Below are 14,566 nucleotides of genomic sequence, written 5' to 3' on the forward strand. Positions count from 1 at the left end.
GGCCAGGGGAGTCCCCAGAGCCTTCTCTGGATGGGGGAACACCAGGTGTCTATTACAAAGGACCTGGGTGCAAAGGTGGGGCCCCTGGGCCTGGGGATAGACGCCTGCCTCCCTCTTGCGGGGGTTACCTGGGGGCTTTCCTGACACAAGCAAGAAACCTGCTGTTTGACAAAGAAGATTTTCTGGCCCTGGATACAAGGACCAAGGGCTGGGCCTGAGACTGAGAATAATAAACTATATTGAAGGGACCCTGCCCAACCCTAGGGTGAGCCCACCTCTTAGAGGGACCCCCATATAAATATGCTAAGGCTAGGACAAGCAGGAATCCCCAGGGCCGGATCCAAAGCCCTATTTTTAGAGGTGAGGAGCTGCATTTTGCTGGGCTCAGGCACCATCTGGTGTCTACTATTACACTGTTAACATTTTGAGGGCTTAAAGCTTGTTTGCAAAATTGTTTGTTTCTTCAGGAGGGCATACGGGGTGGGGGAACGTGCTGAACCCGCCCCTTCAAAGGAGCTGGGGGAGAAAGGGGACAGTCTCTACCTAAGCCCCAAGCGCTGGCAGAGGACGGGTTGCGGGGGCACGGGGAAGACCCTGGACACCCCACATCCACCTCCGTCCTCCTGCGGGCGGCTCTCCAGAGGCTGCCAAGGTCTGGCAGGGCAGTTTTCTTCTGCCACATCTTGGCTCAGATAGTGGTGTCCTGGGCTTGGGCATGCTTTCTGGTTTCTGTGTTCCCAGTGCGCAGGATGCGGGAAACGAACCAAACGGACAGCGGAGGCATGCGGGCTCGGACTCGGGCCTCAGCAAAGCCACCAGCCAGGACCGCTGGGTGGCCGGGAGATGTCGGGGAAGAGGGTGCAGAAGTGGTGGTGCAGTTTCCGGGGTGAATAGTTAATACCCGTACTTAACTAATTCATTTAAAAAAAAAAAAAAAAGCACGACGGCAACTCTAAGAAAAGTCGGAGAGCAAAGAGCTGATTTCAGTTTCAGTAATCTTCAACCCCTCCACACACACTGCCTTCCGAGATGGTGCTGCTTCACCCACTGTCACTCCCCCTTGAAATGTTCAAGACCAACCGGCAAGCGTTGCCGCAAGCCCCAGGAGAATGCTCCCGCTGGGAACTGCCGAGCCCAGGTCCCACTCACCTATGTGATGGGAAACTGAATGGGTGGTCTTTTTTCCCCCACCCATACAAGTGCGACCCTCTGGGGCCGTGTGTCCAAAAAAGGTGCAGGGACACTGCTGGGGAAGTAGAGGACGGTGAGAAAGACAAGCTGATTTCTTTGCATTCCCTTTACTCATTTTGAATTTGACACATTTCCAGGGGTCAGCCACAGGATGTGGGTTCCCTTTCAAAAAATAAAGATGAGCTCTTTTACAGAAAGTAATTTACTGTGGGATAGATGGATACTTTTGTTGGCAACTGAAGAAACATCTGGATGGAGTTCAATTCAATAAACTTATACACTGCAATTAGCAGGTGCCCCTGAAAGGGAGAAATATAATAAATAGGACTTGGAAAGCAGAATTGTCACAACAGCTCAACCTGATTGTTTTCAAACTATTTGGTGCGTGGGGTGGGGATGGGGAGTTTGGCTTCCCCCCTCCCGCATGACGCCAGTCAGTTTGGGGTTGGGGAGGCGGTTTCCAGGGTGGCACCCGAAGCCTTAGTAATTATTAACATTTGCACAGAGTGCTCCTGTTTACAAAGAATGCACCTGTATATAGCTCATTTAATGTTAGTGACCGGAACAGCTAGCTGTGTGACCTTGGGAATGTCACCCAACCTCTCTGGGCCTCAGAGTGCTCCTTTGTAAAATGCAAAGGCTACAGACATGAACTCCTTTGTCCCACCCCCACCCCCACAACCCCCGCACCAAAGTTCCCTGGTGGCTCAGACGGTAAAGCGTCTGCCTACAATGCGGGAGACCCAGGTTCAATCCCTAGGTTGGGAAGATCTCCTGGAGAAGGAAATGGCAGCCCACTCCAGTATTCTTGCCTGAAAAATCCCATGGACAGAGGAGCCTAGTAGGCTACAGTCCATGGGGTCGCAAAGAGTCGGACACAACTGAGCGACTTCACTTTCGACTTTCCTCTTGAGAGAGTAGCTTCCAATGGGCCCGGTAACCCAAGGAGAGCTGCACCCTTACCTGAGCCCCTTCTCTCTGCCACGTACAGCCTGCTGTGTAGGGCTTCCCAGGAACATATTTTCATATGACAAACAAAGGTCATCACTTTAGGCCTGAGACATCGGTAAGGGAACAAGCGGTAACTCCGCGCCAAAGCCATGTGATAGCATTTAGGTGTTGCTGGCCCGGGGGCTGGGTATTCTCCATAGTGAGCGCTCCCTCTCAGGCTTTCAATTCTTGCTCTGTGCTCACGCATCACACAGAATTAGACCAAGTCGTACAACATCCACAGACTGATTCTAGCAGGGTGGGTTGGGAGGGTGGGGGGAAGAAAATGGGCAACCACCATTTATTCCCATAATTTGCAGCCAGTGGGCAAAACCAGATTTCTGCACCCAAATATCAGCCCTTCGTCTGAGGCTTTTTATTTTCCTAGCTCTCCTTGAGCGGAGGGGGGAAAAAAATTATTTCTTGCCCTGGATGAGAAAGCTCACTGTTTTATCCAGTCTCCTGCACTCTGAGTGTTAAACATCTAGCCCACCGATGACCTCCCACAATTTCAGAAACTCTCCCGCAGGTAGGCAGGACCAGAGACTCAGTTTGCTTGGGGGGAACATTCTTGACTCCCTTGGGTGGGGACGAGTCTGTGAATGAAGCCGGGCAGCTGTGGGCAGCTGCAGCCCCTCCCTGCTGTTCAGGATGAACACGTTGTGCTCCTTTGTGGCCTGATGGAACTGAGCAGGCGGCGGACTCTGGGGAGACCCTACAGAGAGGACACTGTGACTGATCTCCCTCCCAGAGATGCTAGCAGAGCTGCAGGGCAGGATTTCTTGGGGGGTCAAACCACCCCTTATAGAGGCTTCCTTTATGTGAGGGGATTGCTGACTTCGTGCCGTTATTGGCCCCAAAACTCTCCAACTCCAAACTACACAGCGACCGAGTAGTTTTTCCCACAGCAGTGTAGACTGCCAAGCTGAATGGTTTTATCAGACAACACTCTCTTCCTTGTTGCTCTTCCTTATTTCTCCTGGGAATTCAGGTCAGTGCAGGTTGAAAGCTTCCTGTGCAGGGCAAGAGAGGGAGTTTGCAAGGGCAGCGCTCTTTGGATCATTTCCTTGATCTGAAAGGGTTTCAGAAAGTAGGTTCGCTTGCTAAGGTGGAACAGACAGCCTGCCCTACCTAGGTGTCAAGGGTCACAGGTGCCCCAGTTCCAGGAGCCACAAATACGGGGAAAAGCAGAGTTCCCCCCCAGGCTGGAGCAAACACTGGGGACCTTTGAGCAGAGAGGCAGCCCTGTCAATGATCTGTGGATTCAAGGAGTGTCTCATCTCCCTGGAAGAATGGCCCGCCCCTTCCGGTGCCTCCTGCTCCCCACCCGGCTCAGTGCCCCTGCCCTTGCCAGCAGCCAGGATTCTGGAAGCCCGGACCCTCTCGGAGGAATGTGGAGTGGCCCCGACGCTGTCAGTAACAAAGAGACGTCCCTTTGATAACCTAAGTGGAGCCTGCCCCGGAGTCTTCTGGACCCTTTTATTTACCTGGTTTCTTTCTTCCCACCCTGTCCTGCCCTAAGCAGCCTACTCAAGCTCCATGGGGTCACAGCCTCAGGCCCAGCCCCACCCCAGCCCCAAACTTCCCTATGACTTGGAGACCCAGGTACTGGTAGGCTGGGCCAGAGCCTTGAAGAGTGAAGGCTGGGGACAACCATTGAGGGTGATTCTCAGCTCAAGCCAAGAGGCTCTAAGAAATGCACCAGGCACCTTGGTCTCTGCTGGAGGCCTGTCCCACGTGGCACCTGCACTCCCCCAGGGCCACACACCTGCACCCAGAGGCCCGGAGGAGCTGCCTCCCCTCCCCCACCCAGAGCAGGTTTCCAGGGGTCAGGAACCCGACAAAGGGCTCTCAGAGGCTAAGCCATGGTGATGAAAAGACACCAGGCTCTCTTCCCATCAGCTACCTTGCACCCCTCCCTGATTGCTCCCAACAGCCTGCCCCTGCAGGAACCCAGATGGGCCCCCTCTTGGCTGAGGGAGCAACCCAGACATGAGGGGATATTTCTACTCCAAGGAGCTTGTCCAAGGACATCATTATTGCCTCCTTTCTCCTCACCCCCAGCCCAGGGCCCAGAACCATGGAGGGACCATGCTACTGCCATGAGGGCCCATTTCTTCATGAAGGACACCAGCCAGTGTCCTCTCTCCAGGCGTCACACCCCACACGCCAAGTGAGCATGGGCCTCTCTGAGATCTGGTGTGACCCCTGGGGCCAGATCAACCCAGGCCGCTCCCAAAGCATTTGGGCAGGCAGGCCAGGGCCCTTTCTCCAGGGCAGAGCGGAGACACAGCTGGAAAACCGGGACAATTAGCCAGCGGCCGGCGGCCATAAAAACGCAGGAAGCGGCCACCGCAGGGTGGAGGGGGCTGGCTGTCCCCAATAAAGCGATTGTCCCAAAGAATGCCCACATTCCGAAGACTTGGGCGCAAGCCTGGGCCTCAGCTTCCAGAGCTGGAGGCTTGGGAGGGGGCTGCGGGGGTGGCGGGGCGGGGGTGGGGGGAGGTGGAGGCGGAAAGAAGGATTGTGTCTCCCAGGAAGAGGAGGAAGATGTTTGCTAGATCAAACGTCTGCAATGCTCCCACCACTTAACCTCCCACATCCCGGCCTCATCCAGGTCCACAGACTTCCCACCCCCCCAACCCCGTGATCCCCCTCCCAACTCAGTGACTTGGATTCTGTAACAGGCTTTGTAATTTGTTTCCTATTTTATTTCTCAAGAGGTCCCATGACACTCAGTTATCCGGGCCAGGCCCGGGGAGATCCACAAGGATGATCTGCCACAGCCTTCACCAGTTGATTGCCCAGTTTGTTACCACCCGCCCTCCTCCATTGTAACCTCTTTCCTTAGGAAACACAGAGGACAGGAGGGACCAGCAAGGAGGAGATCCGAAGCCTGATCCTGCTGGGGCCTGGCCTCTCGGAACTCTGCGGCCAGCCGGCTGTCCTCTGTAAAGTGGAGAAGATGACAAGACCCGCTCTATTCCCGATCTGGGGAGATGTGAAGATCTAGGAGATAAAGGACACTGGATGGAGCTCCAGAGATCACACGAGGAAGTGACAAACACCAGAGACTGCTCGGCGGCGAGAACCGACAAGGGTGGATCTGCAGGAGAGCCACTGCGCCCCGCTGGTTCCCGGAGCGCTCAAAGCCACCCAGTCCGCCTGCGCAGCCCACTGCCCGGGCCGATCCTCAGATCCCAGGCTGGCAGCGCCGTCTGGACTCGGAGCAGACAGAGGTAGACTGGCAGCCGCAGGCCCCACTCCCCGAGGTCGCTGAACTGAGATGGGCACCTGCCCGAGCGAATCTGGTCGCCCTGAGCTCCTGTCCTCCGACTTGTCCTGGCGGGTCCCAAGCCAGGCCATGCAGTACAGGTCCCCAGGGCCGCCACTTCCAGCCCGAGACACAGTGCTTCCAAATCCAAGACCCTTTCCCACTTGGGGCTTTTCAGAAACAATCATCAGTGATGGCTCGGGGATCTCTTCCCATCCCCTGGAGATGAAAAACTATTTTCTCTGGAGAAATGTTTTACTTTGCAAATGAGAATGGTTTTAAGCCATTGGTATGTTGTATGACATATATATACCTAGGTAGACATTAGCAGAAATCCTGGAGTCCCTTTTCCTGATTTTAAACCACGTATTTAAGTATATAAACATATAAGTGTAATTTGCTTAGTTTTCACAGGCAACAAACACACCAGGACCCAGCTCAAGAAACACCAGAACTCTAGCGAACCCTCCTGCTCCCCTCCGTTACCGCCCTCCCAGCAGCCTGACTACTACCACTCTCTTCTTGGTTTGCAGTCAAGATTTCTGAATTTGGAGTGTAAATGCTTTTTCAAAAAAATTAATAGCTTTAATTTGAGTCCCAAATGTGAGATGAACTCGGAGATATGACTTTCAACTAGGGTCTTAATTTATCTCTTGTGGAGGGCCAGCTGTTTCCCTAGGGAAGAAAACAAATGATCAGCGGTGACAGTTGTTTGAGGGGCACAGTCAGCCTGGCCAGGGGCACAGAGGGGAAAGGAACAGGCTTATTTCTCCCGGCTCCACCCGTCACCTCCCAGGCTGGCCCGAAACTCTGTCATCAAAGCAATGGCTTCCCTTTTTCTCTTTGGGATGGAAGGAGCTTCTTCTAGACACCCCCTCCCTTCCCTGCAAATGCAAAAACACAACTCCTCGGTTCCTAAACCCCGATTCCCACCAAGATAGCTCTCCCCACCCCTCCACCCCCTTTTGCAAGTCTCTTGATTTCATTCTTTGAACCTGTGATTGGAGGTTAAAGTGCACCAAGGTTGGAAGGAGGAAGCTCTTAACAATAAAGGTTTGAATATTTAGCTGTGATGGGTCGCAGCCCTCTCGAGAGCTCCCCCCCTCCTCCCTAATCTTTTAAAATGCAAATCGTGTTTCTAGGGGTTGTGCGCCGGGTGCGCGCTGCGCCTCGACGTCTCCAGCCATTGGTGTCTGTGTCATTACTAATAGAGTCTTGTAAACACTCGTTAATCACGTAAGGCCGCCGGCCTGGGGCTCCGCACGCCAGCCGGTGGCGGGTCTTCCCCGCCTCTGCAGCCTAGTGGAAAGGAGGTGGGAGGAAAGAAGGAAGAGAGAGCGGGAGGGAGGGAGGGAGGGAGGGAGGAGGCAGGCCCGAGGCAGGGACCGCCTCAGAGGCAGAAGCGCCGCGAGGAGCCGGCGGAGCTTCGCGGGCCGGAGCGCAGCCACCCGCCGTTCCGGCGCCCCCTCGCCCCCTTCGCCAGCGCGGCGCCCCCCGGCAACCTCCAGCGTCCGTCCCTGGGCAGCATGGTGAGGTTCGCCGTCGGGCCCTCGCCACCATGTACGTGAGCTACCTCCTGGACAAGGACGTGAGCATGTATCCCAGCTCCGTGCGCCACTCCGGCAGCCTCAACCTGGCCCCGCAGAACTTCGTCAGCCCCCCGCAGTACCCGGACTACGGCGGATACCATGTGGCGGCCGCGGCCGCCGCCGCCGCCAACCTGGACAGCGCGCAGTCCCCGGGGCCGTCCTGGCCTGCCGCCTACGGCGCCCCGCTCCGCGAGGACTGGAACGGCTACACGCCGGGGGGCGCGGCGGCCGCCGCCAACGCCGTAGCGCACGGCCTCAACGGGGGCTCCCCGGCCGCCGCCATGGGCTACAGCGGGCCAGCCGATTACCACCCGCACCATCACCCTCACCACCATCCGCACCACCCGGCCGCCGCGCCCTCCTGCGCCTCCGGCTTGCTGCAGACGCTCAACCCCGGCCCCCCCGGGCCGGTCGCCACCGCCGCCGCCGAGCAGCTGTCGCCCGGCGGCCAGCGGCGGAACCTGTGCGAGTGGATGCGGAAGCCCGCGCAGCCGGCGCTGGGCAGCCAAGGTGAGCTGGCGGGCGCCGGGGGAAGGCGCGGTCCCCGCGCGTCCGGGGACTCCGCGCAAGGGGGGCGGGGCGGGGCGACCGCGTCTAGGGGGCTCTGGACCCTCCCCCCCGGGGGTTGCTGCTCTGGACCCTGAGTAGGGGATAGCGGGGTCGGGAGTGGAGGTCCTGGTCTCAGGAGCCGCGTTCAGTGTAAAGCAAAGGGGAGGCTCCCTCCTTCCCACCGCCCTTCCTTCGTAAGGTCGGGTCTTCAGACCCTCGGGAGACTCCCGGGAACGTGGCGCAGCGCGGCTGCAGCGCAGTGATCGCGTCCGCCCGGCTTGCTGCCTCCAGTCCTCGCTCGGTGCGCGGCTACCCTGCAGCTCCCCAAGGCCGGGCTTTAGGGGCACACCGTCCTTCCCTGTCCCGGCCACTCAGGAAGAGCAAGGGACGGGGGTCCGGGAGGGCGGCGCGGTCGCGCGAGGGACCAGGTTTAGCCATTGGAACCAAAGGTAAGGATCGGAGCTGCCGCGCTGGGGAAACTGGGCGAAGCTGCCGAAGCTGAAAGAAAGTGTTGGTCCCGGGAACGAAGTGGGGAAGAGGTGCGGCTCGGGGGTTGGGGGAGCACCCGGGTCTTCAGACCTTTGATCTGCGCAGGGGTCATTTCAATCAAAAGCCGGAGGGCTGGGACTGGACGCCCCGGGAGTCCCCTCGTGTCTGCAGAGGGAGAAGGGGAGGCAGGGGTCGTGCGCGCTCCGCCGCTGCTCTAGACGGAGATCGTTTCTCCGGAACCTTCCTCCCCAGGGTCTGGTGTGTGTGCGCGTGTGAGTGTGTGTGTGTGTGCGCGCGCGTGAGTGTGTGTGCGTGTGTGCGCGCATATTCGTTTAACGAGCTTGCCCCAGAGATGTCTCTGCAGAGATCCCGGGTTGGCGGGACTGAGCAGGCTCTTGGGCTCCGGGTCTGCCCCGTCTGGCGTCTGAGTGTGTCCAGTGGGGAAGGAGCTCCAGTAGGTGTGGTGGGAGAGTCCTGCTGGCTCCGCTTTCCCTCCATGAAGTCTTTCCCAGCCCTCTGCACTTCCGCTTTTTCCTCTTCCCTCCTTTCAGGCCCAGCCCGGCTCGCATGCAGGTTATGGCCACTTTGCAGGGGTTTTATAGCCGATTACAGCCGCATAAATCAGAGTAGCCGTTGGGGGCTGTCTCCCGGGATCGGTTTTTTGCGTCACTGCGCATAAACCGGGACCCATCACCGGGGGGAACTGCGGCGGTCCGGGGAGGAGGCCTCGGGGCCGACCTGGAGGGTCGGCTGGGTCCCTTCCCCCGAGAGGAGGCGCGCTCGCCTGGACAGAGAGCGCGCCCGATGAAGGCCCTTGGCTATCCTGAGCCTGCCTGGGGCGCCGGCCCGCGGGGCCGGGCCGGGATCCTTGGTGCGTCCCAGGAGAATGCGCGCTGAGCAGGCTCGGGCGGGGGGGAGAGGGAGGCGTGCCACCGGAGCCTGGGCCGCGGGGTCAGCGGAGGAGAGGCCGCTGTGAAGTCCTGCGCCAAGGTGGCAAGGCCGCAGTCGGCGCCGGGCGCCCTTGTGATGTTAATGTGGGGCGGCCCGCCGGCCGGAGCCCGACTCCTCTGCGGAGCCTCATCCGTCAAGGGGCGAGTGGGGAAGGGGGGGCGGGTGGGACCCGACCCAGTCCGCTTTGATATACACCTTCCCATCCCTGCCATTGTCTCTTTTAGGGCCCGGAAAGAGGGTGGTGACTTTCGCAGTCAATAATGAATTCTGACAAGTCCCTCTCATCTCTCCCCTACTCCAGCCCCCTCCTTGGTTCCCAGGGGGTGCGGGGCATCTCCAAGGTCCTCGGGGCGCGAGCTGCAGAGCACACTGGGGCCTGGTCGCGCTGCCCCGGCCTCTCCGGATACTGAAAGGACAGCCCCCAGTCAGAGCCGCTCCCGAAGGCCCCAAGGCGAGTCCAGCTCCTGGAGAGTCCGGCTCGGAGAACTCCCCTGCGCCCGGCTCTCCGGCCCGGGGAGGTGTCCTTTGTGGCTCCCACCTGGCCCCCGTACACCATCTGCGTGGTGATCTAGTCTGATCCTCAGTTTGCCCCTCTGTACACAGGGGCCACCACCGCGGGCGGGCTGGGGGCGGTAGCGCAGGTTCCCAGGACGTGTCAGCTGCCTTTCCTTTCCCGGCGGGCGCAGGGTCGGGGCCACCGCGCGCATTCAAATGCGCCCGCCGCCGTGTTGATGTTAATGCGCCTGGCGGGGAGGGGGATGAAGGCCGGCCCGCCATTTGCTCAGTAGTGGTAATTCAAACAGAACGCGGTTGTTATTAAGGCATTGAAAGGGCTTTTCTTTGATAAGATCGCCTTGTCCTGCATTGTTTGAGGCTGTGTTCTCCTTTCAGCGGCTCCGGGGAGCTCCCTCTGATCCGGCCTGTATCTTCCCAGGGCGCTTTTGTTGTGGTTTGCAAAGGGTTTTACCTGAACAAAGTCGGCCTGCGGGGCATTAAACACCTCCGAGCAACTCCCCAGACCCTTTAGATCTTTCTGCAGCCCCGGGGCACCGGGCGATTGAACCTGTTCTTTTGGGGAGAAGACCCCGACCTGGGGCCGAGCGAGAACAGCTCTTGAGTTGGGGGATTCTGCCGAGGGTCGACCCGGGACAGACTCGGTGGAGACGCGGGGCTCCGGGCTGCTCTGACTCCAGTCGCACTATTTGTCAAGGCCCTTCAGTAAAACAATCAATGCAAGGTTTAATATGTTGACTCAATCCAATGAGCAGTAGATCACTGGTCAGGATAGCTCTGGCAGGGTTTGCAGCAGAAATAAATGGAGGATTAAAAAGAAAAGTGTGCCAACCCAGTTTCGCCCAGGTATAGAGCGTCCCCAGCGAGAGGAATTAGCGGCCTGCTAGACCCCTGCTTAGAATTCCACCGGATACGCCGGTGAGCCCGGGTGGGGGGGCGTGTGCGGTTTCTAGTGACCTGAGGGGACAGCTGTCAGCTGCTGCACCCCCTTTCCACTTCTAATAAAACAAACAGAAAGGGAATCCTCCCCCCACCCACATACCCACAATCCCAGCTGTTTTTACTGTGAGCTTTTTTTTTTTTGAACCTCTGATGGGCCTGGAAATCTGAATATTCCCAGGACTGTTTTCCTTTTGGGCCTCATCAGCTCAGGTGCTGTATTTGCTTTACAAAACCCCAGATGGGGTTCTGCTGTCACCTGTATGTATTTTCAGTTCAGTCGCTCAGTCGTGTCAGACTCTTTGCTACCTGTATGAATTTTTAGTTTCTCTTTAATTTTCAAAAAACCACTTAATTCCAAGACTAGGTTAGTTGTCCTGAATAGCACCCCCCCACACACCCTCTGGAGGGGGTCTTGTCAGACTCAGCAGGAACCAGCCAAACCGAGGCCCCCCAGGGCGATGGAGGAAGAGAAATGGTTCCTGGGTTAGGGAGGTTTGTCATTACCCATGACTGATGGGCTGCCCGGCAGTTCTCGGGGCTAACTTTGCCTTCCTCCACAGTGAAAACCAGGACGAAAGACAAATACCGGGTCGTGTACACGGACCACCAGCGTCTGGAGCTGGAGAAGGAGTTTCACTACAGTCGCTATATCACCATCCGGAGGAAAGCCGAACTGGCCGCCACGCTGGGGCTCTCAGAGAGGCAGGTGGGAACCCTCCAGGGCCCCGTCACCAACTGGGAGGCTCTAGTGGGGAGGGTTAGAAGCCAGGCCCCAGGATCCACCCAGTTCTGTGGGCAGATTAAGCAAGAGAATCGAGAGACTTTTCCTTCTAGATGCTTTTTTAAAAAGGCTTCTTCCATGTCTACTTGTCTTTTTAAAAAACATATGTATATTGTGATTTTTTTTTTTTTTCTATTTCGGGGGACCTGGGAGGTAAAACACACACACGCACGCGCACACACACACACACACACACACACACACACACAAACTGAGTTTAGTTTAATGCAGAATCCGATTTGGGTCAATAAAGACTTATTCTCTTTGTACCCAGTTCTTTATTGGGGGAAAAATTAATGTAGGATACCAGCCTCTGTCCAGAAAAACTATGGAGGGGTGAGGCTTAGCTCCTGAATGCTCTAGATTGTCAAATTCACAGCCAGGAAACCCCTCATTAAAACTCATTCTCAGCCCCAAGGCAAGGACTATTTCATTTCCGTTTAGCTTTGAGAGGCCAAAGGTTGTCATTTTGAAGTACATCTAGCCCTAGCCTCCTTGCTTGGTGTAGAAAGGACCTGGCAGTTTCTGTCTTCCTTAGTTCTGAGACTCTGAACTTTTCCAGTAAAGTTGTAGATAAAGGTTGCTCTGGAAAGAAACCTGAGGAACAAAGAGGGAGAGAGAGGCACTTCCCTCTTGAGACTGCATGGAGCTTGGGAGAAGCTCCAGCACTGGGCTGTTATATGGGCTGTCCAAAAAGCTGGGTGATGGGCTGCTGTCCTTCGGGTGCAGTGGGGACCTCTTTGGCTGGAGAAGGAGGCATTGGATCTAGTGTCAAATACTGTCCCTTTATGCTTTCGCTGTCTTCTTCACCGCCTTCTGTTTTTCTCCACCTTTTTCATTTCCAGGTTAAAATTTGGTTTCAGAACCGCAGAGCAAAGGAAAGGAAAATCAACAAGAAGAAGTTGCAACAGCAGCAGCAACAGCCGCCCCCACCTTCTGGGCCACAGCCTCCCCAGCCACAGCCAGGTCCGCTGAGAAGCGTCCCAGAGCCCCTGAGCCCCGTGTCTTCCCTGCAAGGCTCAGTGCCTGGGGTTCTGGGGCCAGCTGGGGGGGTGTTAAACCCTACTGTCACCCAGTGACCCGCAGCGGCCTGCAGTAGCAATTCCAGGCTGAGCCATGAGGAGCATGGACTCTGCTAGAACCCTCAGGAAAGACCCCCTCCCCTCTCACTCACTAATGTTTACCAGCTGACCTAGCCCTCCGAGCAGAAACAAAGGGGGGCCTGGGGGAAAGACGACTGTGGTTGGGGGCCTCAAGGATGACATTCTCCTAGATTGCGACTTTTTCCGTTCTGACTCTTTCTGCCAAGTGAGGAGATGGGAAAAGACACCCGGGCTTCCTTTAGTACTGGCGGACACGCTGCCTGGACTGGCGGAACAGACCAGCCTTTCAGCCCCCTGCTGCTCAGCTCTTGGCCTCCCAGATCTGCAGGACACGTCTCTGGTTGGAGCTAAGGCGGGAAAGGGGCTCAGGGGACTGCCAGGGATGGAACCAAGATGGTTAGGTCCACTAACTGCCCTCCAAGGTCCCCCTGGCCCTTCTCACCTCTAGGGCAGGCAAGACTTAAGCTGCAGAAGTCAGAGGCAGCTGAGATGGAGACCTGGGCCCACTGAAGCGTGCAGAACCCCCAGGTCTTTGTCTTTCTTCTCTTCCCTTCCCAGTGCAGGAAAGGCTTGGCTGGCGTATGCGCGTGGTCAATGGTAGTGTGAGAGGGTGGTTGCTGGACTCCAGGCCTGACAAGCGGGGGGCGGCCCTGGACAGGGCCTTGTTTAGAATGCCTGTCACCAGAGCTTCTCTGGGCTGAATGTATGTCAGTGCTATAAATGCCAGAGCCAACCTGGACTTCCTGTGATTTTCACAATCTTGGGGCTGATGAAAAAGGGGGAGTTTCTGTTGTTGTTGCTGCTGTTTGGGTTGTTGGTCTGTGTAACATCCAAGCCAGCATTTTAAAAGCCTTCTGGATCCATGGGGAGAGAAGTGATATGGTGAAGGGAAATGGGGGTGGGGGTGGGGTGGGGGGTGGTATTTGAACACAGTTGAATTTTTTTTTTTTCTAAAAAGAAAAGAGATAAAGGAGCTTTCCAGATTTCAGATTCTGTATTTATCGCCTATCAGGTTTTGTTTGAAATTGTGATTATTTTTTAAAGAAATGAAATATCCTTTCTCCTTGCAAGCTAGAATTAGGAAAATCAGGGCGGGGGTGGGGGGTGGAGAAGGTTATCTGGACAACCTCATTTTACCCCAGAGCACCAGAAGCCCGAGGGAGCGGTTTCTGAGACCTGCCCTGCCCCCAAGCCGAAGCCCAGCCTTGCCTTGTGGAATGCGTGGTTCTCCTGGGGGTGCCTGTGGGCAGGACACACAGCTGAACGCCCAGCTGCTTCTCAGCTAGGGGAACGGTGGGCAGTGGGCGCGAGAGAGCCCCTCACTGCGTCCCGTCAAGTCCACACGGAGGCCATCACCTTCAGTCCCTTCATCGGTGAGTCTCTTCTCCCCAGGATGCCCAGCATTCAAGTGAAAATCCTCGATTCTATTTCCCCAAGGCAAAGTTTCCGCGAACGTGCGTACTAAGTTGCCCCCATGGACTGTAGCCCGCCAGGCTCCTCTGCCCATGGAGATTCTCCAGGCAAGAAGACTGGAGTGGGGTGCCATCCCCTCTTCCAGGGGAATCTTCCTGGTCCAGGGATCGAACCTGCGTCGGCAGGCGGGTTCTTTATCACTAGCGCCACCTGGGAAGCCCAAGTTCCCACGACCGTGTTCTGTAAATGGCCTGTCTTGTTCCGTGCTGTTTCCTTTTCCCCGCCTTCCCTCCCCGGTCTCTCCCCTCTCCCGGATAAGAACTGGGAACCCAGCAAAGGGTTCGGCTGGGCACGGGGCTCCTGCCCTTGAGGTTTCTGGTCCTGGAAGCCGCTGAGCCGGGCGCGCTCGGCGGCCGCGGGGCCCGGGAAAAGGGGCTGTGTCCCCCACGCGGCCGCTCCGGGCCTGGATCGGCGTCTCCACCGAGGGAGGAGGTGCCCCGAGGGCTGGGCTGGACGGGCCGAGTTGCGAGGCAGGAATGCCCCCTGCAGCATCGCCCCGATTCCGCGGCGCTTCCGGGAGGCGCCTTCCCCTCGGCGCCTGGGACCCGGAGGCTGGGGGCGGGAGGCCGCGTGCCAGGCCCGGGGCGGGGGCGGCCAGGCAGCCGGTGGTCCCCGGGGGCCCGGCGCGGTTGCTATGCGTTGCCGTGAAACGCCTGTCAATAAAGCCTGTTTGGACAGTGGAGCGCGAGCACAAGGGTTGTTTGCTTAGTGGTTAGAGGTC

General features: G+C 57.3%; 1 protein-coding gene across 2 annotated transcripts; it reads left to right on the forward strand.

Moving 5' to 3' along the window:
* The first annotated feature begins 6,838 nt into the window (after positions 1-6,838).
* CDX2 (caudal type homeobox 2) lies at positions 6,839-13,111 on the forward strand. 2 transcript variants are annotated; one of them, XM_027557521.1, is made up of 3 exons: positions 6,839-7,554; positions 11,049-11,194; positions 12,115-13,111. In XM_027557521.1, the coding sequence occupies exons 1-3, from the start codon at positions 7,014-7,016 to the stop codon at positions 12,346-12,348; spliced, it is 921 nt and encodes a 306-aa protein (XP_027413322.1). In that variant the 5' UTR covers positions 6,839-7,013; the 3' UTR covers positions 12,349-13,111. The 2 variants fall into 2 exon arrangements, with proteins under 2 accessions (XP_027413322.1, XP_027413323.1); XM_027557522.1 differs by having other exon boundaries at positions 11,049-11,190; positions 12,115-12,318.
* Positions 13,112-14,566: the final 1,455 nt, after the last annotated feature.

This window comes from Bos indicus x Bos taurus, chromosome 12 (assembly GCF_003369695.1).
Source record: "Bos indicus x Bos taurus breed Angus x Brahman F1 hybrid chromosome 12, Bos_hybrid_MaternalHap_v2.0, whole genome shotgun sequence".
NCBI lineage: Eukaryota > Metazoa > Chordata > Mammalia > Artiodactyla > Bovidae > Bos > Bos indicus x Bos taurus.